A 26,264-nucleotide genomic window follows, 5' to 3' on the forward strand; every position below is an offset into this window, starting at 1 on the left:
GAACTACATCCTCTGGCCTTAGCACTGAACTGCTGATTCAGTTAGGTTAATATTGCCAGGAGTGGCCCTGTGCTCCCAGCAACTAGAAGGCCGACCATCACTATAAGCACTTGCTGCTAAGTGAATTAACAGTCACCCTCAGTAATGAGGCTCAGAGCAGATGCTGAGAGCTTGAGCCTAGCAGACTTTCCTAGACACCATCTCACAGAGTCCTCAACTTTTCCCACCTCCAATTCACAGTCGGAGTGACTCGTATAAAGTCTTATGACTTGGCTAGGGCAGGACCCAGAGCTGGGCATTGGTCATTCTTACACTGGAGACTGTGCTTAGCTTGAAGATCTCAGCTCTCACCAGCTTGACACCAGGGACCTAGAGACCAAGATTGCATCTGCCAATGTGTGTGCTCCATAGGCACAGGGCATGGGTGGCTGGCAGCGAGGTCAGGAAGGACCGATATGCTGTGGAAACATGTCAGGACACGGCGTGGACAAGCTTAGCCTGGTGTGTGTAAAGATGAAAGAGCTCTAAGTGCTAAGGGGTGCAGATGAAAGTTCAGGGGAGGTGTGTTCAGCTTGCAGTACCTCTATCTCCCCAGCAGGTGGTGCCTGCTGCTCCTGTTGCCTCTAAGTAACAGACTGCTGCAGGTGGAGTGCTGAGGAGCCTGGAGCTATTAAGTGGGATTGTGGAATGCAGGTTTTATTGTCCCCGTGATAGAACTGTGGAGTACACAAAGAAGTGTAAATGTTCATGGGTAGGGGAAATGATGGTCTCAAAGGCTCCTTTCTGGGTAGAAACAATGTTTTTGTTAAATGAGTTTAAGACCCTCCCACCCAATTTTTTTTCATGGTCTGTGTTCTGAGAAACCAGATTTGGCTCTACTGCGTGTGTGTGTGTGTGTGTGTGTGTGTGTGTGTGTGTGTGTGTGTGTGCTGTAGCAGTAGTTTAACTATACCAGGGGTCTCAAACTCGAGGCCCGAGGGCTGTTTGTGGCCCTGCCCTAGAGGAATCTTTTTTGTTTTTTGTTTTGTTTTGTTTTTTTAGTTGTTTGGGTCACACCCCCCAATGTTCAAGGCTTACTACTGACTTTGCACTCAAGTATCACCCGGACTTTGCCTCCTGCGGCCCCCAGGTAAATTGAGTTTGAGACCCCTGAACTATACTATTTATTGGTAACTGAGCAGAAAATACAGGTGTATGAGTTATTGCTAATATTTCAAACATTTATTAGGACTCGCAGGCCAGTAAAGCCAGGGAGAAAGCCGGGTCAATCAATGCCTGTGCTTTGCAGTGAGGCATTTGACAGGCCCCAGAGAATGCAGAGAGGGGATGGGGTGGGTGCACCCATGCCTGTCTGCCTTTCTGTGGCATCATTCCCTGTAACAAGGGGGGCAGTGAGCGTGCTGAGTGCCCTGACTGTTGGATCCAAGTCTTGGCATGAACCCTGAGGACGTCAACTGAATAAAACAAAAGGGTCACACTTCATACACCAAGCACACCAGAGAAGCCGGGGTCCCCAAGATAAGGAGAATAGTGATTGGTAGAGATAGGAGGGAGAAGTTAGTGTTTAGTGGCATCAGAGCTGACATTGAGGTAGCTGGAAAGTTCTGGAGCCTGATGACTGTGTTGAATACCATCTAAGTGGCCAATTTTGTGCTCTCTCTCTCTCTCTCTCTCTCTCTCTCTCTCTCTCTCTCTCTCTCTCTCTCTCTCTCTGCCATACTCCAAGTACTCAGGAGTTAATCCTGCCTCTGCACTCAGGGGTCATTTCTGTCAGTGCTTGGGGGACCATATGGGATGCCAGAGGATATCAAATACAGGTTGGTCATGTGCAGGGCAAACAACCTACCCACTGTATTATCTCTCTGGCTGCCATGAACATTTTACTACAGACTACAAAAGCTTAGATGTAGCCATGTGACCTTAAGCAAGTAACTTCATCTCTCTGGGCACTGTTTCCTTGTTCTGAACCAGGGACAAACGAACATGTTGATCAGAAAGAATGGATGTGCGGTGCAGCCCCAGGGTTCCATACACTTATAGGATTCATTAGGAGCTGGCTTATGGCTGAGCACCATTACTCAGGAGATCTGACGGGCTCTCAGCTGATTCCTGATATTCCCTTCACTGCTCCTTCTTAGCAAAAGTGAACCCCATTCTCAGCAGAGGTGCCTGAGCTCAGTCAGTCCCTGGGCCTTGGTGCTTCCTAAAAGTTGATATGAAGAGAGGTCTTAGAGCTGAACTCACAAAAGTCACACTTTAGGGGCTTGTTACTTAGATCCTGGGCCCCACAGTGGTGGCCATGGTGGTGGGAAGGTGTGTGAGCTTGGTTCCATCCAGAACCATCGGGGAACTGAGATCCATACTGATTCCCTGGGGCAAACTGAATGGGTGCTGGGGCTGGAGTCATACTACAGTGGGTAGGGCACTTGCCTCACACTTTGTTGACGTGGGTTCAGTCTCCAGCACCCCATTTGGTCCCCAGACTTCAAGGAGTGATCTCTGAGCACACAGCCAGGTGTAAGCCCTGAGCTCTTCCAGGTGTGCCCTTCCCAAAATAATGGGTCCTCGCTGGAGGGAGTGTGATAGTATTGAGCAGTCAACTCTTGGGACCGATTCACCAACAGCAATTCTCACTCCTTAGCCGGCATCAGGATGAACTGTGAGTTCCAAGAAGCCAGGCATGGCGGGGCCCAACCCCAATTTTTCACACTGTAAGTCCGAGTGGGGCCTCAGGATTAACCATTTCCAATAAGCCCCAAGTTGCAGAGACTGCTGGGTCATAGTGACAGGACATGCTGCTCCAGGGGTGGCACAGACCAGACACAGAAAGAGGGAAATCCGGGAGGGGGGCTGCCAGCTGTGAACAACCCTGTGCAGCTGAGGGATGCTAGAGTGGGGAAAACCCAAGTGGAGAGTAGCTCTGCTTTAGAAGCTTCTAGATTCTACTCTCTGGAGAAAGACTGACTAGCCTGAGCGCCCCCGCCCCCCATGTGCAGGCATGCGCAGGCGCGAGGTTACCTTGGCATGGTTGTAGATGTCCACACAGTTGTCTGTATTAATGCCCTTCGCACAGATGATCTCGCAGTGGCGCTGTAACGCCTCTAGCTGGAAAAACTTGGCCGCAGACAGAAGCTAGAGGAGCAGAAGTGGGAACCATGAGAGGCTGGGAGGGAAAAGCCTCATCGTCCAAAACAGTAGCAAACGGAGTGACATAAAGGGCCCTCCAGGCTACAAAGGCAGGCCAGGGCGGAAGTCGGCTCATAGGGCCGGAGCATGACCCTGGCATGCACGGGGCAATGGGTTCGATCCCTGGCATCACATGGCATCTTGGCACTGCTCAGAGCACATAATCAAGTTTCTGCCTAGACGGGAGGCACTGTGGTTTGCATTCATGGTCCTCTGGGCCTCCACACAAAGGCTGCTTCTTCCAAGAAGTTCTCTGACCTCCAAGCCTGGCAAGGGTCAGTGGGGGGTGGGGAGGATTCTCCATCCCTGTCAGCTCTATCTCTTCCTGCCTGTTTCTTCCTCCCATAACCATCACCCTCTCACCCAGTGAGAGATAGGCATTCGGTCTCTGTGTGAATCTGCCATGTCCTGGCTCATAGCTGAGCACCCATCTGTGGCAGATGCTGAACTGGGCTCTGCAGGGGGAAGGGGGGAAGGTCCAGAGCAAGAGTTGAAGGGGAAAGCGCCTGGGTTGGAGGGCTGAGGCTGGGGGAACTTTCTTTTTAATGACAATTCTTCTGTGAAGTGGACACATACCTGGGCCACATGTATGATTGATTTTGTTTTGTTTTGGGGCCACACACAGTGGTGCCCAGGGGTTTACTCCTGGCAGCCATATCGGATGCTGGAGATTTAACCTGGTTAACTATGTGCAAGGCAAATGCACTACCTGCTATGCTATCTTTCTGGCCTGTGATTGTGACTTTAAAGAAGGTAGAGCACAGGACCTGTGTATTCGAGGCCCTGTGCAGACCTTCCATGTCCAATCCAGCACCACAGGTTGTGGGTCCCATAGCAATAAGAGCAAATGAAAAATTTAAATATTGGGGCTGGAGCAATAGCACAGCAGGCAGGGCACTTGTCTTGCATGTGGCTAATCAGGGTTTGGTCCTCAGAACCCCATATAGTCCCCTGAATCCTGTCGGGAGAAATACCTGAGGGCCAAGTGAGGAGTAAGCCCCAAGCATCACAGGTTGTAGCCCCAAAACAACAATTAGGGTGGGAGGAGTTGACAGCAGGTGGTGAGAAGGAGGGAGGGTACATGGGCCACATGAGAACACGGAAGCTGGCAGGCCCTGTCTGCCATTGCTCATCGTAGTACAATTCTTGGCTCTGAGGTTCAGAGTGGTTGTGATGTCTGGTTCAATGCTCCCAGGGACACTGGCAGGAGCATCACTGTAGGAAGAAGCAGGAGGCCAAGCCTGTGGCAGGTGAGCTCAGACTAAGAGCCACTGGGCTTTGGGTCAGCATGGGTCAACACTCTGCATCTGAGCAGTATTCTCAGACCACATGATTACTGCACAAATGACAGGGGGCCATGTCCTTGGGACAGTTCTGGGTGAATCCCTGTGAGCCCTCCTGGCTGGGCTGCAGGGCTGGGCTGATCTTGGTTTCTTCAGTGATCTCTTGCCCCCTACTAGCCAGGCAAAGCTGACTTTACTGGCTGCAATTCTAAAGGCACCCAGCACACCTCAGTCTTTAGGGAAGGATTCAGTGAGACACCTGCTGTGGGGGGAGACCTGAGGAGGATGACAGGTGCCCAAAGTCTGTCTCCAAAAGCAAATCCAGCACGGGTCCCCCAACATTGCCTATGTGCTGGGAGACCTGGATTTATGGAGTGCTACCTTCCTGCCCTCTCTCCCTCTCTCACCTCCATGATCTCGTTGTTTTTGATGAGAAGAGACTCAGGACCACCGTAGTAGAGATACTGCATGACCAGCTGCAAGAAAGAAAGGGGTACAGGGCCTTGCAGTGAGCAGACATCAACACCCGCAAACCATGGGACAGTTGATGTGTGAGAGCATGTGCAAGCCTGGAGGAGGAGGGCAGCCCAGATAAAGCGGGGGCCAGGCAAAGCATCTGGGCACAGGGCCTGCACGTCTCTCCAGCTGCACAATCAGCTCAAGCCCAGAGCTCCTTGCCTCTAGGCCCAGAGTCTATATCCTCTTCCCTGCTGGTAGGAGTAATGCCTGGACCTTACCTCCTGTCTGTGTATGAACAGTGATAAAGACTGAATTCAAGTCCTCAGGTAGGCAGATCCTGAACTCGGACATGTACCATATGTTTGTGTGGTACATGGACATAAGGGAAAATGTTATGTAGCTGCAGGGATCTAAGGAATCATGTGACTCCTGGCAGCCTGAATGGAACTGGAGGAGATCTTGTTCAGTGGAGTGAGACCAAAGAACAAATCCTGTGTGACCTCACTTATCTGCAGCACAGAGAGTAACGGGAATGAGAGGAATTAAAGGTATATAATAGAAATAATAGAAATGAAAGGTAGATAATAGAGATAATAGAAATGAGAAGGCCAGAAAAGGAGAGAAACTGAGGCAGGGAGTAAGAGGAAGTGGACGGGAGGTTTACAGGGGGCAGGCCGGGGGCTGTGGTCATTGGAGTGGTGGAGAGGTGTGGGATGTGCGAATATTGGTACCAACACCGAAAGCAAGAGGACCAAACTACTACAAGCAAACAAAATATACTGTTAAGGAGGCAGGCTGGGGGTGGGAAGGAACCTGGGGACAGTGGTGAAGGGACAGGGACAGCTGTGAAGGTATTGGTGCTGGAACACTGTGTGTCTGAATATGTATCACGGACTTTGTAAATCACAGTACCTCAGTGCAAAAAGAAAAGAAAAAGAAAAAGAATTGGTGATCCACCATAATCACAGGGGTATCCCTCTATAAAGCACCTCTCCTTTGTGGCTGGAGGCTCCTGGATTTACATCAGGGTCTTGGGCTTAAACTGCAGCCCCTTAAAGGCTGGTGACCTCAGGGCTCTCACAGGTGCCTTCCACACCCACCTTCCCACAGGAGGCAGAGGGAACTCCATGTGTGATGCCAGTCATGAGACAGGTCACTGCTAACGGCCACATTGTTTTCTTGGTGTAGGGTGTGGGGCAGATCTCAAGGGGCCCCTGGCCTCATGAGGGGTCCACCCTAGGGCGGTCCTTGCTGGGTCACCCTGACAGGGAAAGTGAAGCCTTCTTAGGGGATTTTCTTAAAGGCTTCTTGGATAGAAATTCTCATAGAAGGGCAGTGAACAATCTGGGACGCTCTATAGGGGCAGATAAAGCCCACTGAGGCCTGCAGGACCTGGTGCGGTTTTTCTTATGGAGGAAGGTCCACACAGGGCATCCTCCCTGAACTCAGAAGTAGGGGCAGCCCGCATGGTGCTCTCTGAGGCATCTCTGAAGCCCACTAGCAAACACTGGATTCTAGGCCCCCAGTGTCCCTAGGTAAGGTGCCTTTTGACTTCCAGCTCACGCTCCCAAACAGCCCTGCTGGAAGGAAGCAGTGAGGGACCAGTGTCTTCCCCGAGGGCTGCCTGAATGGGTAAGAGCCCTGCTGGTGCCCAGTGAGGGTCTGTCTGGCAAAAAGGCCTGCAAGAATGCATGTACAGGACAGAGTTGATGATTGGGCATTCAAGAGAGGGTGGAGCAGGAAAGAGAGCACTGTGCCCTAGAGACCCCAGGCCCACTGAGCTCCCGCAGAGTCAGGGCAGGTCTGGACAAAGAATCTTTCCCTCTCAGGTTCATGATGCTGTGAAGTGGCACCAGCTCCCTAACATCTGCCTGAAATGAAATGGCTCAGTCTTCCTTCTGGGATTCAGACTGTCTAGAATGTTCCAACCCCCCTTTTTAAGCTGCAGCTCTGCTGATGGCTCATCCACACTTCAGTCTTAGATACTTCATAATTTCATGCCTCCTCCAGGAGGTTCCCCTAGCCTCTCCTGCCTAATAACCTCTAGGCATGCTCCCTGCTTTTCCTGAAAACCTCCCACACTATAATATAATTGACAAAATGACTCAGAGTTAGCCAGGAGAGGAACTTAATCCTCCATCCCCAGCACTCTGCCAGGACCATAGTAGGTGCTGCTGCAGGAACACCTGGATGTGAAGAGTAGGGAGAGTGAGTCAGGTGGTCACTGGTTGGCTGGACTCTCAGGATAGGGTGGGAGGGACCATCTGTTCCTTGTGCGCCTCACCCCCGGCCACAGTGGGGCTCACCTGGAAGATGGGGTACTTCACATAGCCGATCTCAATGCAGGGACTGTCGTTTGCAGGTTTGCTGGAGAGGAGCGCTTTGAACCTGAACACAACACAACAGACTCTCAGACCACCTTCTGTTGACAGACCCAGTATTACATCTCACCCTCTGTCCCGGAACTCAAAATTTCTCATGAAATTCAGTCTGAAGTCAAAAGTCTCAACTTAAAAACAGGATGATCCGGAGGGATAGCACAGTGGGTAGGGTGTTTGCTTTGCATGCAGCTGACCCAACTTAGATATCTGGCGTCCCTCATGGTCCCCTGAGCCTGTCAGGAGTAATTTCTGAGCACAGAGCCAAGAGTAACTTCTGAGCACCACTAGGTCTGATCCTAAAATCTAGAAAAACCTCAACAACAGAGATGAACTACAGCAGAGAGCTCCATGCATGAGCAGGGCACAGGCTCTGCCTGCAGGAGGCCTGGGGTGCCATCCCCAGCACCATGCGGTCTTCTGAACACTGAGAGGGGCAAACCCTGAACATAGTCAGGAGCAACCCTGTAACATTGTTGGATGTGGCTCCAAAACCAAACCAACCATGAGAAACCCAAAATCCTAATCCAAACTCTCCAAAACCAACCACCCTTCAGGTTCTACTATAGTCACAGCTTGCATTAATACCAGTGTCGGGGCCACAGCCTGAGACCTCAGTAGTTCTCTGGCCAGTTCTACAGTCATTCTGCAAACACAAGGGACTATAGTTTTCAGTCAAACCTGCTTTTCCTTTGAGCAGTGTGCAGGGACCAGCACAGGGTAGCCGCTGGCACAGCTGCTCAGGAGTGGCACATAACTAGGTCTCTAAAGGGAGAGGAGGTCATGTGTGGGTGGAGTACAGGGCCATCAGGGACCATGGTGCCAGGGGTTAAACCCATGGCCTTGCACACATCCTGTCCTCATCTCAGTCAGGACATCTTAAGCTTTTCCATTTATGACTATCTATCTATCTATCTATCTATCTATCTATCTATCTATCTATCTATCTATCTATCTATTGTTTTTTATTAAAAATTTGATTTGGGGCCACACCTGGCATTGCTTAGGAATTATTCTTGGCTCTGAATTCAGGAATCACTCTTGGTGATGCTCAGGGAACAATATTGGGATGCCAGGGATTGAATCCAGGTCGGCTGAGTGTAAGGCAAATGGCCTATCTGCTGCTATATACTATTGCTCTAGCTCCTATTGTTCTTGTTTTGGTTTTTGGGCCATACATGGTAGTTCTCGGGGGTTATTCCTGGCTCTACACTCAGAAATTATTCCTGATGGGCTCAGAGAACTATATGGGATGCTGGAGATCAAATTCAGATAAATTGTGTGCAAGGCAAGTACACTACTTGTGCTCTACTTATATCTCTCCAGCCCCCTTTCATTTTTTTTAAATGGTGGTAATTTTATTTAGTTTTAACTTTTGGGGCCAACCCTGGCAGTACTGGGGATTGGACTGGGGCCAGATGTATGCAAGGCAAGTGGACTTAATCCCTATCCTATTTCTCTGGTCTTTTACCAAACAATATATACCCAGTAGATCGGGTATATACAATAGGTATACTAATTAAACATTTGCTGATAGTCAAATTTGTTTTATTTTTAATTTTTATGTTTTATTTTGGAGGGCAACACCCAGTGATGCTCAGGGGTACTCCTGTCTCTGCACTCAGGAATCACTCCTGGCAGTGGTCAGGGTATCATATGGGGTGCTAGAGATTGAACCCAAATTGGCCTGATGCAAGGCAAGTGCCCTACCTGCTGTACTATCACTGTAGCACCTCAAATTAATTTTAAAAGGACTTTATCATGATGAGGTCAAAGTTTGAGATTCTCCGTTGCTTCTCTCAGCCAAGGGGAAGGGGTGTTTGGGAAGCACTGATGGAGCTTCTAGTCTAACTGCAGCAACCTGCTGGGATTGACCCAGTGGCTGTGCTGGACAATAGTGACACACAAAAATGTCCCATCCTTACTGTCCGAGCAGAGGGTAAAGTGCAAGGCCAGGGCTCACACAGTATTACCCATCTCTAAAGGACTCTGCCTGCTACCATGGTCCTCCCTGTCACCATGGGCTGATCTTCCAGGCACCTCACAGTATCAGTTACATAAATTATTTCTTTGATATAAGGTTCCTTTGCTCTATGTAGTGTCCCCAAGTCCACACAGGATGCAGTATGTATTATGGCTGCCTCCAGTGTGAGACTGTGTGATAGAGGCATGTTTGCTTGGACAAATATGGGTCTTTGTGAGCTGGGCTTGGCGAGAAGGAGGGCAGCCCGTGCCTTATGCCCCTCCAACCTGGGTATAGAGAACATTGGCTATCAGGGCTGACATTTCCAGAACTGATTTGCCTGCTTCAGTAACATCCACAACAACCTTAAGCCTGGCACCCATGTACCATACCTTGGAGAGGCTGTGAACAGCAGCACTTTGTGGGCATAGAAGGGCCGGCCCTCCACCAGGAAGGTGACATCGGACATCTCTTTGTTGTTGAGAAAATGTGGATCTGCAAGAGGAAAGGGGTCAGGTGTGGCTGAGTAGGCTGATGTCTCAGGGGTAGACTGAGGAGATCAATGGAGAGACACACAAATCACCCAGATGCCTGGGTGCTTATCTGCCCTGAAAAGTAGCATTTCCCACAGGGAGGTCTCCCAGGGCTCTGGATTCAGGTGGTTTAAAGTGGGAAAGCTACTTTCTTCTTGGGCTCAGCACCCTGGATACTGATGGCAGATAGAGTTCCAGTGGTGCTTCGAGGAGAGGGGCCACTCTGGGACCCCCTCTACAGACTTATAAACCCACAGGTCTTGAGTCTCTCTTGCTCTCAACCACACCATCTTCAGAAATCACCAGATTTAAAAGTCTATTCATGGTTGGGTTTCAGTCATACAATGTTCTTTTGTTGTTGTTGTTTTTTGATTTTAAAAATAATTTTTTTCAACTACATAATTAAAAACATAAAAGCCAACTAAAAATACAAGTTAATGCATTTGATGAAACCAGAACCACTTCATAAGAACAAGTAGATAAACAGTTGATGAAGTCCTAAAATTTCAACCACACCATCTTCAGAAAGACATCAGGGAGGTGCTGGGGCCCGTGTGGTCCCAAGGAAGGGACTCAGAGTCTACTGAGCTCACTCCGCTCCCATCAAATTTACATTTCATACACACCCAGGAAAACAGGGAATGTGGCTCAGTGGAAGGGCATCTGCCACACATGGTGAGGAAGTCCTGGGTGCTATTTCCAGGAATCCCAGCTCCCCAAGTCCTAAAAATGCCAAATTCATCTGTAACTCCACTATCTTTACATTTTCCCTTCAATTATTTTTTAAATTAAATCACAAGATTTAAAAGGCTATTTATGGTTGAGTTTCAGTCATACAATGTTCTTTTGTTGTTGTTGTTTGATTTTTTGATTTTAAAAATAATTTATTTCAACTACATAATTAAAAACATAAAAACCAACTAAAAATACAAGTTAATGCATTTGATGAAACCAGAGCCACTTCATAAGAACAAGTAGATAAACAGTTGATGAAGTCCTAAAATTTCAGAAAGCAGGAGCAGTCTGCTTAATTATCAATATAAATTTTGTATTGTTTTGTTTTGCTTTTTGGCTCCCACCTGGCAATACTCAAGGATTACTTCCGACTCTGCACTTGGACTCAGAAATTATTTCTAATGGTAGATGGGTACATATGGGATACTCGGGAATGAACCTGGGTTAGCTGCTTACCAGGAAAGCACCCTACATGCTGCACTATCTCTCTGGCCTCACCAACTTGAATTTTTCTGTCATACAATGTTCTAATACCTATCTCTACACCAGTATTCATTTCGTGCCACAAATGTCTTCAGTTTTCTTTTCGTCTCCCCCACCTACTTCTATGTCCCCTCCTTTTTCTTTTCTCCCTTTTTCTTTTTCTTTTTAGGAACTGTGGTTTGCAATACTGTTACTGAAGGGGTATCATACATATCAGTTCTTGTCCAGAGTGATCGGTTTAGTACCCAGTTCTTGTCCAGTGATCATTTCCAACTATCATTGTCATAGTGGTCCCTTCTCTGTCCTAAATGCACTTCCCACCTCACTGTTTATATTGTCTCATACTACGTTTTTAAATATCCTGCAGATAAATGTGATCATTCTATGTTCTCTCTCTCACTCATTTAACTCAGTTGATACTTTCCATATCCATTCATGGATAAGCAAATTTTATTACTTTATTTTTACTAAAACTTAAAAAATTTAAATGACAAAGCCCCTGTTCCCAAACATTCCTAAACTATCTGGAGATCAAGAAGAGCATTAACTTACACTCATGTATTTTCCTGTCTTCAAGACAAGATCTTTACAGCAAGCTGTTTCCCTCCCTCCACTCACTCTCACTCCCACCTCCAGCAACCTCCACTCTTGCTCTCAGAATTTCCAATAGCTTCTACCTTTTTTACTTTCCTACCCAAACTCAATGGGAGGCAAGAGGATGATGTCCCAGTCCCACTGTTCTCTGTATTTGCTCCTGCTCCTGGACAGGGCACTTAGTTATTCAATTTGCCAGTCCTTGAGGGCTATTCTTCTCTCTAATCTGGTGTGGGATTAATTAGATCCCATCCCACTCAGTATATGCCTTGTTGCTCATTGATTGAAAACATCTTTGAATGTAGTATCTTTAATTGGTGTTTAGATCACCTAGCCCACCTCTGGGTGTGGTCTGTTCCTTACTAATAAATACTTTGGATTGCAGGAAAATGCTCTTTTGCATATGTGTGTGTGTGTGTGTGTGTGTGTGTGTGTGTGTGTGTGTGTTATTTCCTACATTGACGTTAGCTTCCAGACCCATATATTTCCAGTGTTCTGGCTTTGGAACATGAGACCTAATTCTAGCACTCAGGGAAACAAACCATCATGCTTCTATTTCCTTGAAAGTAGGTTTCTAAAGTTCTATTAGATCCCTGTTTGTTACTCTGCCTTGCAATGCTGGACTGAAGAGATAACATGCTCCATATTCCACTAATCATTGTATCCTGCCCCCGTTTCTCCCCTTGCAAGAACTATGAGTCTCTCAGGCCTGTCTTCCTTTGGAATTACAATCTTTAGCTTGGGAACCAGGTTCTTTTATTTTATTTATTTGGTTTTTGAGTCACATCCAGGGGTTACTCTCAACTCTGCACTCAGCAATTACTCCTGGTGGTGTGCTTGGGTAACAAAGGGGATGCTAGATCAGCTGCCTGCAAGGCAAATACCTGACCCACTATACGATTGCTCTGACCCCAACAGATTCTTTTAATTGCTAGTGAAAGACATCTCAGCAAGTTTGGGGGCATGTAGGGGTAATGCTACAGAAATTACAGAAAAGCAGATTTGATTCTGTGCCATTGAGCCCATCTATCCCTGCAAATGTCTGCTTTGACCTCCACAATCAGAGACAACTGCTAAGCCTCAGCACTGGAACCAATATCCAAAGTCATTTGGTTGGTTTTTAGTATCTGTTCCATGGATAATATTTTAATTAGCATCTCTTTTCTACAGAATAGCTATATATAAGGTTTTTTTGTACTTCCTGATTTGCCCACATGAGTAAGCATAAAGAAAAATTAACAACCTTTGATTTGGTTGCTGCTAAGTTTTTCATTTAAGCCAAAAGCCTTCATTTAAATTTCTTCTTTCCACTTTCAATTAAAAGAGAAGGAATAAGGGAGGGAAAGAAGAAGAGATGGAATGGAATAAGAAGGGAAAATTGAAGGAAAGGAGAAGGAAGGGAAGAAGGAGAGGAGACAGGAGACAGGAAGAAAGAAAAGGGAGGAAGGAAAAAAGGAAGGAGAATGGGAGAAAGGGAAGGGAAGGAAAAAGGTTGTAAAGAAGGAAAGAAAAAGGAGTAAAGTAAGAAGGGAAAGAAAGAGAGGAAAGAAAGGAGAAAGGAAGGGAGGAGAGAGGAAGAAAGGAAGGAAAGATGAAGGAGAAAAAATTTTCTTAGGAGAAGCCTAAAAAAGAAGAGATAACATGCTCCATATTCCACTTATTATTGTATCCTGCCCCCATTTCCCCCCTAGCAAGAACTTTGAGTCTCTCAGTCCTGTCTTCCTTTAGAATTACAATCCTTAGCTTGGGAACCTAGTGACGTAGGCAGACTATGGTGCCAGGGTTTGAGCTCAGAACCTAGCACATTTGCTCACTAGGGCATGTGCTCTCCTACTTAAACCATTCTACTGGACCAACAAGTTTTTATCAACTGGAACACAAATACCTAAAACACAGTTCCATAAGTGAAGCCTTCTCATTACTCTAAAGTAGCTCATCTGTTTCAAAAGCAGTGTTTTGGGCCTGGGAGACAGCTCAAAGGTCTGAGCACATACTCTGTATATAGGTCGGATTCCTCACCCCACAGGGTCCCCAATAGCACCTAGCCAGGAGAATCTCAGGATTCTGAGAATCCTCCGAAACAAAACCAATCCAGCAAAAAGGAGTGGTTTGATTCTAGTGTAGACTTTCAAATTCTTGTTTCTTACACGTTTCCTAGCCTTCACAGAAAGCACAAAGCTGAACTAAAGCAGCCTTTACCTTCACTGGAAAAGGAATCCTTTCTCCTTAATATTTCATAGCTCTCCAGGGGTAAGGCCAGAGGCCCAAGGAAGTGGGGGTTGGGAAGTCTGTGAGGAGCTTCTGTTACAGCAGCCAAAACAGTTCAGGCTCTGGGGGCCAAGCTGAGCAGCCTAAGATGCAGTAGCCTCAGGCATGTGGTGCGTGGGATGAAATTTGTCCCACTGCGAGGGCTTCTCCGAGAAACTCTAATGCAGGGCTGCAGTAGGATGGAAGGGCAGCCATGGGCAACCGGCTTCAAGCTCATTCTTCCCTGTGCAGGCCCTGTGGGCTCTGAGGGGGCTCCCCTGCTCCAACTATCCCTGGAGGGGTGGCCTAAGACTTGCTTGTAGAGCAGGGCTGAGCCTTTAAAGGGGCAGCTCAAAGTAAGTGGCCAAGATAATGCAGTGACAACCACCATAAGCTATGGGATTTCCAAGTGCCATTCGGTTCAGGTAGGATCTCCTTGTATGTGTGCTCGTGTGTGACTTTATACATTTGTGCAGTGCACGAGGATGCATGTATGCACCTGTGTCTGAACACATCAGTGCCAATACATGCATGTACATGTGTGCATATCCACATGTACGAGTCTCTGTTGATGTGTGCTTGTGTGCACTGGTGTTTGTGCATATGCATGTAAGTAGCACACTCCTGTGTCTTCATGCACATGTGGATGCCTCAGGGATCCAGGTATGGGCATGCTTGTTTCTCTCTCCTCCTTCCCTGCAGAAGCATTTTTTTTTAGAGGGACACCAATGACTGTCACTATCTATCCCCGACTTCTTCCTCTTGAGGGAGAAAGAGAGACTGACTTTCATGTTTATTTAGTTTTGGTTTTTGGGCCACATCTGGCTGGTTCCGGGTTACTCCTTACTCTGTGCTCATAAATCACTCCTGGGGGCTCAGAAACCATATGCAGTACTGGGGATAGACTCCAGATCAGCCACAGGCAAGACAAGTACCCTTGCTACCCACTGTACTATCGCCCTGGGTTTAAAAGGAGCTTTCTGGCATTATTCTGCACCTTTCTGGAAGGATCCACCTGCAGAAAATGCCAGAGATTGGGAGGCCCATGGATATTAGGTCCTCTCTGTGACCTTGGAGTAAAGTCTTTTATTTATAGGAAGGGTAAGTGTGGGTTGGGGCACAGGCCCCAGAGATGTCCCTGGGATAACACAGTTGCTCTGCCTAACCTTCTAATCCGGCTACCCTGGGGTCCTTCGCCACAAACCCCAGTACTCACCCAGGCGAGAGGTCTGTTTCCGCTTGATCTCCGTGAGCTTGGGGATGGGGTAGGGCCCATAGCAGTGCGTGAAGATGACACACAATTGCTGGCTGATCACTTCATTCTGGAAGACATGGATGAGCTCATGTGGCGGGAAGCGCTGGGCTGGGGTGATCCCAGGGGTCACACCAGAGTCTGTGGCCCTTGTCCCTTGTCCCTGCAGCCTTCAGGAAAGGGGGTTCCTGGCAGCAGATGGCAGGTTCCAGGCATGATTCCCCTACACAATATGAAGGCCCTGGGCAATCCCAGAGCTGTGAGGCTGTTATCCCCAAGGGTTCCGAGTGAACTCTGAATTGCCATTAAATTCTCTCGTGTCAGGATCATTCACTCCCCACTGCAGTTTTGTAAGCTACTGAGTGGAAACCCCCAAACATACCCTAGCTGTACTCCACAGTTCTGGAGATACTAAATTACCCAGAAAGGGCACAAAGCTCCTGACCTGCTTGCTGGAGGCTCTGATTTAGCCTCCGAGAACTCAGCGAACTACTTTTATTTTTTTTAACATTGATGTGTTTATTTATACATTTTATATGTTTGTTTGTTTTGTTTTGGGGCCACACCCATTTGTTGCTCAAGGGTTACTCCTGGCTAAGCGCTCAGAAATTGCCCCTGATTTGGGGGGACCATCTGGGATGCCGGGGGATCGAACCACGGTCCACGGTCCTTCCTTGGCTAGCGCCACCTCACTGGCCCCATATTTATACATTTTAATACAAAAAAAATTTTTTTTGGGTTTTTGAGTTGTGACTCAAAAACACCCAGCAGCACTCAGGGGTTTACTCTTGGTTCTGCATTAATAAATTATTCCTGGTAGGTTTGGGGGACAATATGGGATGCCGAGGATTGAATCCAAGTCATCCATCTGCAAATCAAACACCCTACTCAGTGTATTATTGCTTCGGCCCTATATTTACTTAAAAAGTTAATTAAATAACTGTGAGATAGAGTTAAAAAGTTGTTGGTAATTAAGTTTCAGTCATACAATGTTCCAACATCCATCCCTTTACCAGTTTTCATTTCCCACCACAATTTACCCAGTTTCCCTCCTGTCCTCATCCCATCTTCAGCCTGCAGACATTTTTCTTCTCTTTCTCCTCTCTGCCTTTTTTCCTTTAAGGAACCTTGCTTTGCAATGCTGTTACTAAAGGGGTGTCAGGCAAATGCTTTACTTCCTTTCAGTTCCCAGTTCTGGTCCAGTATGATCACTTCCAAGTATCACTGTCATAAAGTCACTTTCTTTGGAATAGTGGAGCAGAGCAGGTGAGATTCCCTGTGCAGAAAAACTCCTGCTGCCCCTCAATAGCCTGAGGAAGAGTAGTTCTGTGAATTTTTTGTTTTGGATTTTGTTCTGGCAGTGTTCAGGGCTTACTTACTAATTCGTGCTCAGGAATCACTGCCTACAGTGCTTGAGACACTGTATGTGGTATCAGGGATCAATCCAAGATCAGCCACATGCAGGAAAAATGTCTTCTCCTGTGCCATCTCCCAACCCGGGAGCCTGTTTCTGATGTGTGCCCTGTGCTGGTCTCATCTTTCTTTGGGTTCCTGAGGTACATTAATCTCCCTCCAAGTGCAGGTGTGTGAAGGGACACTATGAATCATTGCATGGTGATGCTTTGATTTTTTTTATGGGGTGAAGGGACTAAGATAGGATGGGAGGAGGACTAAGGGAGAAAGACATGCACAATATTTAAGAGGTTCCAACACAGTTGGAAAGCATGTACTTTCAGAAAGAAAGCTCTCTCTCTATATGGATTGGCAAAATATGCAGAGAGAATGATTAGGAAGGACAGAGCAGCTGCCTGTCAGTGGGATAGTTTTTGCTTTTCTTTCTGTTTTGTTTGCCATTTTCTGTGTGTGGTCTTGGGGCCACATCCAGCGGTGCTCAGGCTCTATTCCTGGCTCTGTGCTCAGGAGACTATGTGTGGTGCTGGGAATTCAAATTGTGGTCAGCAGGATGCACCTTCGCTATCTCTATATAGTAGTATCTCTTGTACTATCTCTCTGACCCTGCCTTCTTTTTTAATTTATATTTGCTACCACAAACAAATGTTGCTTTTGCAATAAAAAAATGAAAAGAGGGGGGCCGGGCGGTGGCGCTAGAGGTAAGGTGCCTGCCTTGCCAGCGCTAGCCTTGGACGGACCGCGGTTCGATCCCCCGGTGTCCCATATGGTCCCCCAAGCCAGGAGCGACTTCTGAGCGCATAGCCAGGAGTAACCCCTGAGCATCACTGGGTGTGGCCCAAAAACCAAAAAAAAAAACCAAAAAAAAAAAAAATGAAAAGAGGGAATTAGGAGGACTAATTATTCCAATAGTTAAAACTATTCTTACTACTACTACTACTACTACTACTGCTGCTGCTGCTGCTGCTGCTGCTGCTGCTATTAGTAGTAGTAGTACTAGTAGTAGTAGCAGCAGCAATAGCAGTAGCAGTAGTATTTTGGGTTGAATCCCACTGCACCCCTGAGGAAGTTTGCAGGTACATTTTTATTAAAGCCTTTGGAAAGGACAAGGTTGTGCAGAAACCCGAAATTTGGTGCTGAGAGGCCCTAAGCCTCAGAACTATATGCCCAGACTTCTGAGCCATGGGGATAAGGAAATAACCAGCCCTCTGTCTTCAGCTCCTAAGCTGCAGCAATTTGTTACTGCAGCAACAAGGAAATAAAATCAGCACGAAAAAGGCAAGTAGAGGTTCCCAGACTTATCTGGCCAACCTCCCCCTTTTCAGAAAAAAAGAAAAATTAGAGACTTCTACTGCTCTCAGTGAAGAGTTCAGCACCTCTAGGAAGCAGTGGGTAGGGGGCATCATCTACTCTGGGAAATGTTGATCTAGAGTTTGCTCAGTGAGATCATGTCTTTTCATCCCCATAAATAATCCCTGTAGAACTGGATTCAATAAGCCCTGGGTGATGTTAGTAACAGGGCAGGAGGGTGAGTGGGTAAGGGAAACTCTGGCATCTTCTCAGTTTTCAATAATGATAAACCCAAGATTTGAAAAGTGTAGCCTATTAGTTAAATACTCTCCCTTCTGAGGTAACTGGTTAATTGTAACAAAACCAGTAGAGATTGAGGTTTACTCAAGGAAGGTTGGAGGACCAACAACTTTTGGGGCTTTATTCATTCATTATACCAATATAGTTTGCTAAAGGGAGGCTTCCTATCATGCACTACACTATTCATATATCCACTCACTTTTCCATCCATCCATCCATCCATCCATCCATCCATCCATCCACCCTCCACTTACGTACCAATCATCCATCCATTCATTCACCAATTATCCATCAAGCTCCCATCCATATATTATCCCATCTATCCATTTACTCACCCAACCGTTCATCTATTCATCCATCCATCCATCCATCCATCCACAATTCATCCATCTCTTTAACTGTCCCTCCATTATTAAAAAATTGCTCAGCATCTTCTAAGTTCTGGTCCCTGGGAGGTCCTTGAATGCTAGATGCTGTGTTAAGAATGACTCAGTGTCCATAGCCAATATGTGGCTTTCTCTGAGGCATTTGGGATGCTTCTCTTTCAGGCATCAGAGTGCTAAAAAAGAACTCCCATTGTGTCCCTGAACTCATTGTATTTGTGGATGTATCTGCTCTGAGCCCTTCCTCTATGTAGTGGAATTGTTGGAAGAATTTGTTCTGACTCCCTGGCTCCCAGGATGAATTGTGAGGGTGCCACAGGCATTGAACAGGGGGTACTGTGATTAGAGTCAACCAACAGCAACAGAAGGGGGTGAGCCCCTGGTCTGGAAGGTCATTTGGGGATAGGGAACTAGATTAGTCTGTGGGTCTGTTAGCTCTGGACCCCAAGCTGAAGAAGGGAGGATGGAATGAAGCTGTTTTGGAGAAAGGGAGGTTGGCTATGCGGGAATAAAATCCATATTCTCCTGGGGAAAATATAAAACACAGGGAATACTATGTAGTTGGAAGAAAAGATGAAATCATGCAATTTGCCATAGTGGGGTGGGAGGTACCATGGGAGAGCATCATATTGAATAAGTCAGAGGGAAAAAAAAAACAAATACAAGATGATCTCACTCAAGAGAAAAAAAAGGGGCCAGAAAGATAGCATGGAGGTAAGGCGTTTACCTTTCGTGCAGAAGGTCATCGGTTCGAATCCCGGCATCCCATATGGTCCCCCGTGCCTGCCAGGAACAATTTCTGAGCACGGAGCCAGGAAAAACCCCTGAGCACTGCCGGGTGTGACCCCCAAAAACACCACCAAAAAAAAAAAAACCCACAAAATAAAAAAAGAGAAAAAAAAAACCAAAGGAACAGATAACATCAAACAATGACAGACCCTTGACTTCGGGTTACAAAACTGACTAACAAGCTACGGGGGTGGGTGGGAAGGGTACTGGGGGCAAATGGAAGTGAAGATCACCAGAGAAACAGTGGTGCTGGGTTGTGGGCATGTTGGTGGTGATGAAGTGTAGTGACTTTATATCTTTGTAAATCAATACCGTAAACTTAAACAGTATGGTAACCATATTATAATAAACTATAATAAAACCTAATAATAAGGTACTTTAAAAAAGTATTTTAGGGCAAGACCGATGTACAGAAGTTAAGGAATTGTCTTGCATGTGGCTTTTTCTGGTTTGAACCTGGTACCACAGAGTATCTCAAACTCCCTTGGGAGCAACTTGTGAGCACAGAGCCAGAAGTAGTCCCAGAGCACCATTGGATATGGTTCTAAACACCAAATAAACAAATAGAAATAAAATATTTGTAGGGTTGGAGTGATAGTACAGTGTAGAGGGCATTTGCCTTGCATGTGGAAGACCAATGTTAGATTCCCCATATCCCTTATGGTCCCCTGAGCACCACTAGGACTGATTCCTGAGGAGTAAACCTGAGCATTGTAGGATGTGATCCTCAAATAAAAAACAAATGAACAAAAAAAAAATATATGGGCCAGGAAGAAGTCAATGGTCTGAGCATGGTCTTTGCATGCTGGCAGTCAGGTTTAATATCTCATACCATATGTCTTCTTTGACCATGTTGGAATCTAACCCTGAACACAGAACCAGGAAATGCCCTGGGGCACTGCCATGTGTGGCTTCCAAACAACAGAAAGCAGTGTTTTTTATTTGTTTGTTTGTTTGTTTTTGCCATTTCTATCAGCATTTGTGTTACTCCTGGCTCTGTACGCAGAAATCACTCCTGGTAGGCTTGAGGGACCATATGGGATGCTAGGAATCGAATCCAGGTCAGCCACGTGCAAGACAATCACCCTACTCACTGTGCTAGTGCTCCAGTTCCACGAAAAGCAGTTTTAAGTCCAAAATTCCAGCAGGCTCCAAGCACAGGAGCAGGAGTCTGTTTCTGCTGTGAGCTTGAATTGGAGGCTAAAGCATGCCTGGACATGAAAGCATGAATCCCTTGGGCCTGGTAAGCAGCTTTCCAGGCGTTCTATGTATGGTAATAATATTTCCTTCTAATAATAGAATATTCTTCCTCCTCCTCCTTCTTCTGGTTTCTGAGTGCTCAGGGGTATAAGGGATGCTGGAAATCGAACCCGGGCCCGTCCTGGGTCAGCCACATGCAAGACAAATACCTTTCTGCTTTGCTATTGCTCCAGCCCCAGAATATTTTCTTTCTAAATATATCTACAAAAGATAATTCGACTTAAGAAAACATATAAAGTAAATAATAACCAAAGCAATGGAATTATCTGTCAGAGACAAAAGGAAAATCAGATACCCTCAGGTGTATGGAAAGGCAAGGATTATGTCACTAGGAGATCTACCTAAAAATTGGCTGAAGGAGATTCTCCTACACCAGTATATTTCAACTGGGGGCCTCATGGTTATATATGGGCAGTCCAAGTGGTCACAGGTGAAAACTGTCAATGGAGGTCTATGAGACAGATTAGGGGCCAACGAGTAGGGTGAGGGCACAGGAAGTAAATAAGATTCGAAGAGGCCATGATCAGAAAAAGGTAGAGAAATAGTGAACTAGAATAGAGTGGAGGTTTTCCACCTCTAGACTGCAGCCCAGTGCTGGTCTGCAGGGTTTGTAGAAAGGTGGAAGACTACAGATCTATGCTTGATTGCAGGAAAGGGCAATAAATAAATAAATAAATAAATAAAAAGGTAAAAAAATGGGTTACACATTCTAGACTTTGTGAATTTTCCTAATTATGATTTACGTAACATTGTATGCTGTCTGAGGAGGTTCTTTTTAGGGAGAAGGATCACATCTGGTATGCTTAGGGGTTATTCCTAGCTCTGAATGTAGGAATTACTCCTGGTAATCCATATGTGGTGCCAAGGATTAAAAGTGGGTCAGGTTGGATACTATCTCTCTAGTCCCTGTCTGAAGAGGTTCTGTACAACTGAAGTATTGAAGATCAATACTGGAAAAAAATCATGTCATTAATGGGGCATGGAAGATGGAGAGGTTTCTGTACTTCAAATGATAGAATGATGACCTCAGTCGGCCATGCTCAAACCAGACCACCACTAAAACTATTATTTACAGGAAAACACTAAGAATCAATGGAAAGCAATCAAGATAGAATTAAAAATTATTCAAGGCCAGAGTCAGACCCACAGATATATAGTTCATCTTTGATAAAGGAGAAAAAATATTTAAAGTAGATCAAAGAAAGCTTATCAACAAAAGGTACTGGAAAAATTGGTCAGTCACAACAAAAAACAAACAAAAAACAAACACAGACCTCTTTCTGATGCCGTGCACAAGAGTCAAAAAGGGTTAAAGACTTCAATATCAGATTGAAATCTATTATGAACACAGAGGAAAATATTGGGAGAACTCTCTATGACAGCGAGGCTAGAGGCATCTTTAATAGTGAAGTGCCACTGACCAAGCAAATGGAAGAAATGATAAACAAATGGAACTACACAAAATCAACAAGATTCTGAATTGCTAAGGAAACAATAACCAAAATACAAGGACAGCCCACAGATTGGGAAGAATTTTTTCCCACCTCTTATTTGATAAAGGTTTAAAATGGGAACATTGGTAGAGGGAATGGGTTGGTGAAGGAATTGGTGTTGAAAATTGTATGCCTGAAACTTATAGTGGATGACTTTATAAATAATTCATGGTGATTAAAAATGAAAAATAAAGAACTAAACAATTTTCAAGGGAATAGACAATATTAAATAATGACAAATACTTGGGGGGGGGAAGCACTCAAGGGGGATGGGTAGAAGTAAAGTGGGTAAAACATCTGCCTTGCATGCAGCTATGACAATGATTTGAATTTGGGTACTTCACAAAGTCTCCCACGCAAAACCAGGAGTGATCCCTGAACAGAGACAAGTGTGGCTCTTGAACACCAGTGGGTGTCTGTGTACCAAAAAAGGCATTCAAGGAAGGCATGGGAATGGAATGCAGAAAAAAAAATGAGAAGAGATCAAATAGAAAAATTTGATGAGGATGTGGATATGGCTCAGGAGCAAAGAACATGCTTTATATCATAGGTGTAACTTGGATTCAATCTCTGGTATCACATACAAGGAACCTTTGAACAAAAAAAAAGTGAGACATCAGATTTAACTCCTATAGTATCAAGAAATAAATAAATAGGGCCAGAGAGATATTACAGTAGGTAAGATCCCTTCCTTGTACATGGCTGACCCAGACTTGATCCCAGGAGTGATTCCTGAGCTCAGATCCAGGAGTAAGCTAAGCCTGAGTACAACTGAGTGTACCCCACACCTCTCAAAAAGAGAAGCAGATAAGTACAACATAAATAGTCTACACATGGCATTTAAAAGATAGCTATTAGCACAGTAGATAAAAAGCCACATTATGTGCTATTTATAAGAAAGTCACTTCAAGTACAAAGAAATAGACAAGCAGAAAGTAAAAGGATAGAGGAAAAAATACGGAACACTGATCAAAGGAATGCAAGGGTGGCTGTATTAACATCAGATGAAACAAACTTCAAGGCAAAGAAAAGGAGCAGAAGCTGAGAGGTGCTTTACGTCAAGAGAAAAGGGTTAATTCACTACGAAGCTACGGGGAATTGGAAAAGGTGAGTGCGGGAGCTGCAGAACTCATGAAATGAGAATTGAAAGGAGAAAGAGACCGACATCTTCTCTCCTGGATGATGAAACGGGCTCAGAGCTCACAGCCTCTCAAAGTGGGGTGTCACTGACAATGCCTCCATAAAAGTAACACACACTGCCAATTGCTTTTGGACCATAACTTGAGAGACACAGAGAGACAGAGACACAGAGAGAGATATGAGAGAGGGGAGGAAGAACTTATCTCAGGCTATAAAATGAACCTTCAAAGTGCGTGGCTGTGCTCAGGGTTTACTCCTGGCTCTATGCTCAGGGATCACTCCTGGTGGGCTTGGGGATTTATATGGGGATCAAACCAGTGTTGGCTTTGTGGAAGGGAAGCACCTTACCCACTGTCCTATTTCTCTGGCCCCAATTGAAATAAAACAGCCTGAGTCTCTTACCACAATGGGACCAAACTAGAAATGAATAATTGAAGGCTAACAGGAAAATCTCCAAATACCGTATTTTCCAGTGAATAAGACTACTTTTGAAACAAAAAAAAAGTCAACCGAATCAGGGGTTGTCTTATCCCAAGTATATCCCGAAAAATGTTTCAATATGCCGCTAAACGAAAATTGTCTGAATGGGAATGTTGCACTGGTGATGGGCGGTATTCTTTACATGACTGAAACCCAAACACAATCATGTATGTAATCAAGGTGTTTAAATAAAAAAAAACTGTCTGAATATTGCTACAAAACAAATTTTCCAACTTGATCCTGCACCAATCACTGCCAGGCTGCTCGAACCACCTCTCTAACTCAGCCAATCCAAGCAGGCTTTTTTATGCATGCAAATTAGACAATGTTCCGGACCCAAATCTACACTGTCAAAAGCCTGCTCAGATTGGCCAGAGTCTGAGAGGAAGTCTATTACAGTATAACCTTTGAACCTTTGCTTGTGCTTGCTTTGAACCTTTGGCTCACTGTGGTACATACAGTTGCAGCACAGGAACGTTCTGTCTGTACAGCGAATATAGGTCTAAACCTATGTTTTAACTGCAAAATTAGGGGGTCATCTTATACGCCCAGTCATCTTATACGCCGGCAAATATGGTAACCAATATACCACTAAATAATCCATAAGTCAAAAAGACATTTTTGAAGAAAATAAAAAAACAAAACAAATGGGGCCAGAGAGATAGCACAGCAGTAAGGTGTGTGTCTTGCATACAGCCAACCCAGGATGGAAGGTGGTTTGAATTCTGGCATCCCGAATGGTCCTCTGGGTATTGAACTTGGGTCTGTCCCAGGTTGACTGCAGGCAAGGCAAACGCCCCACTGCTGTGCTATTGCTCTGGTCCCTCAATAGTCTATTTCTATTTCAAGAACCTGTGTGTGAGGGGCAAGGGGGATAAATCCAAGTTTAAAGAACAGCATTTAATGAAATTGAAGACTTAAATGTAGCTGAGGAAATAACGAAAGAGATTTGATGTTTTGGAAAAGATGAATCAAACTGTCAAGCCTTGTGTGGGGATGTGGCTCAGTGGCAGATCATTGATGTGTGAGATACTGGGCTAGAATCCAAACACGGCACAGTTCCCTGGGCACCGCTAGCAGGGACCCCTGAGTACTGAACAGGGGTTAGGCCCTGAACAGAGCCAGGGCCCTAAATATAAAACCCAGTTAAAAATAGGTAAACCTCTAGGAGGGCTGATAAAAAAACAGAGAGTGCACATATGAACAAAACAGGAATAACAACAATTGTCATTTCAGACTCTGCAGATGAACTCCGCGCACACATACACTTGACAGCACAGATGAAAACAGACCTATTCTCTGGCAAGCACTAGCCACTGTACCTGGGTTGGAATTAAGTGGGCAATTTGAACATCTCTGTAACCATTAAGGGAATTGAATTCACAAGAAAAACACTCCTTCTTGAAGAAATCCCTAGGCCCAAATTGAAAAGATGTGAAACTGTCTTTATTTGCACATGGTTGGATAAGTAGAAAACCCCCAAAAGAAAAAAAAGGAAAAAGAAGAAAACCTCCTAGAAATAAATTCACTCAGCAAGATCACAGAATAGAAAAGACAGAGCTACAGTTTAACCATATTTCTCTATATGTCAGTGAACACAGATAGGGCCCCAAAAGAAAAACAAGTTTCATAATTGGCCAATAAAGACATGTATAAATCTAATAAAACATATCTAGGCTTGTTTGATGAATGTGTGACAATAATAATGAATGATATCAAGGATCTAAAGACATGTTTATAGATTGAAAGGCTTAACATAATAAAAACGCCTATTTCCTCTAAATTGACAGGTGAATGCACTTCCTATCAGATCCTCAGAAAGATTCCTTTTTTCATTGTCTCACTAATATTTATGTAAAGGACGAACACAAAATAAAATTTGTAAAAAAAAAGACTAAAATGGGAGATATCAGTCTACCTAATTTCAAGATTTATTATTATTTTATTTTATTATTATTTTTGTTTGTTGGCCACATCTGGCTGTGTTCAGGTTCTTTCTCCTGGCTCTGCGTTCAGTGGTCACTCCTGACAGAACTCAAGAGACCATAAATGATGCCAGGTATATTCAACCCAGGTCAGCCACATGCAAGGTCAGTGTCCTATTCACTGTACCCTAGCTCTGGCCCTCAAGATTTATTTTATAGCTACAGGGATCCAGATGGTGTAGTAATGTCAGAAGGAGAGGCACATGAGTCACAGGAACAGGAGAGCCCAGAAATGGGTACCCAAAAATATGCCTAACTGATTTTTGACAAAAGTGCAAAAGTAATTCAATGAAGGAGAATAACCTTGTCAACAAATGGTGCTGAAGCAACTGAACCATCACTAATGAAAAGAGATAAAACCAAGCAGCCAGCCAAGCAAACCACAAAATGAAAGCCTGAAGTCCCACACCTCAAACAAAAACTCATTCAAAATGAACATGGACTTAGATGTAAAACATCTCGAAAAATAAATAAAATGCAAAAGGAAACATTCACTTGAGCTTAGGCAAAGAATTTAAGAACTTGGCACCCAAAACATAATCTCCTTTAAAAAGAGAGAAATCAGATTTTGTTAAAATGCAAAGCTTTTGCTCTGTGAAAGAGACTATAAAGAGGATAAGA

At 45.1% G+C, this 26,264-nt stretch overlaps 1 protein-coding gene across 2 annotated transcripts in view; it reads right to left on the reverse strand.

Moving 5' to 3' along the window:
- The window catches only part of ABTB3 (ankyrin repeat and BTB domain containing 3), a 279,483-nt gene that overhangs the window by 3,089 nt on the left and 250,130 nt on the right, over window positions 1-26,264 (reverse strand). For both annotated transcript variants that reach the window (XM_049783110.1, XM_049783107.1), the window contains 5 exons: window positions 15,078-15,183; window positions 9,662-9,764; window positions 7,235-7,316; window positions 4,877-4,945; window positions 3,019-3,132 (listed from right to left, as the gene is read on the reverse strand). In XM_049783110.1, the coding sequence (XP_049639067.1) occupies window positions 3,019-3,132; window positions 4,877-4,945; window positions 7,235-7,316; window positions 9,662-9,764; window positions 15,078-15,183 (474 nt within the window). The remainder of the gene's footprint in view (window positions 1-3,018; window positions 3,133-4,876; window positions 4,946-7,234; window positions 7,317-9,661; window positions 9,765-15,077; window positions 15,184-26,264) is intronic.

Source organism: Suncus etruscus, chromosome 11 (assembly GCF_024139225.1).
Source record: "Suncus etruscus isolate mSunEtr1 chromosome 11, mSunEtr1.pri.cur, whole genome shotgun sequence".
Classification (NCBI taxonomy): Eukaryota; Metazoa; Chordata; class Mammalia; order Eulipotyphla; family Soricidae; genus Suncus; species Suncus etruscus.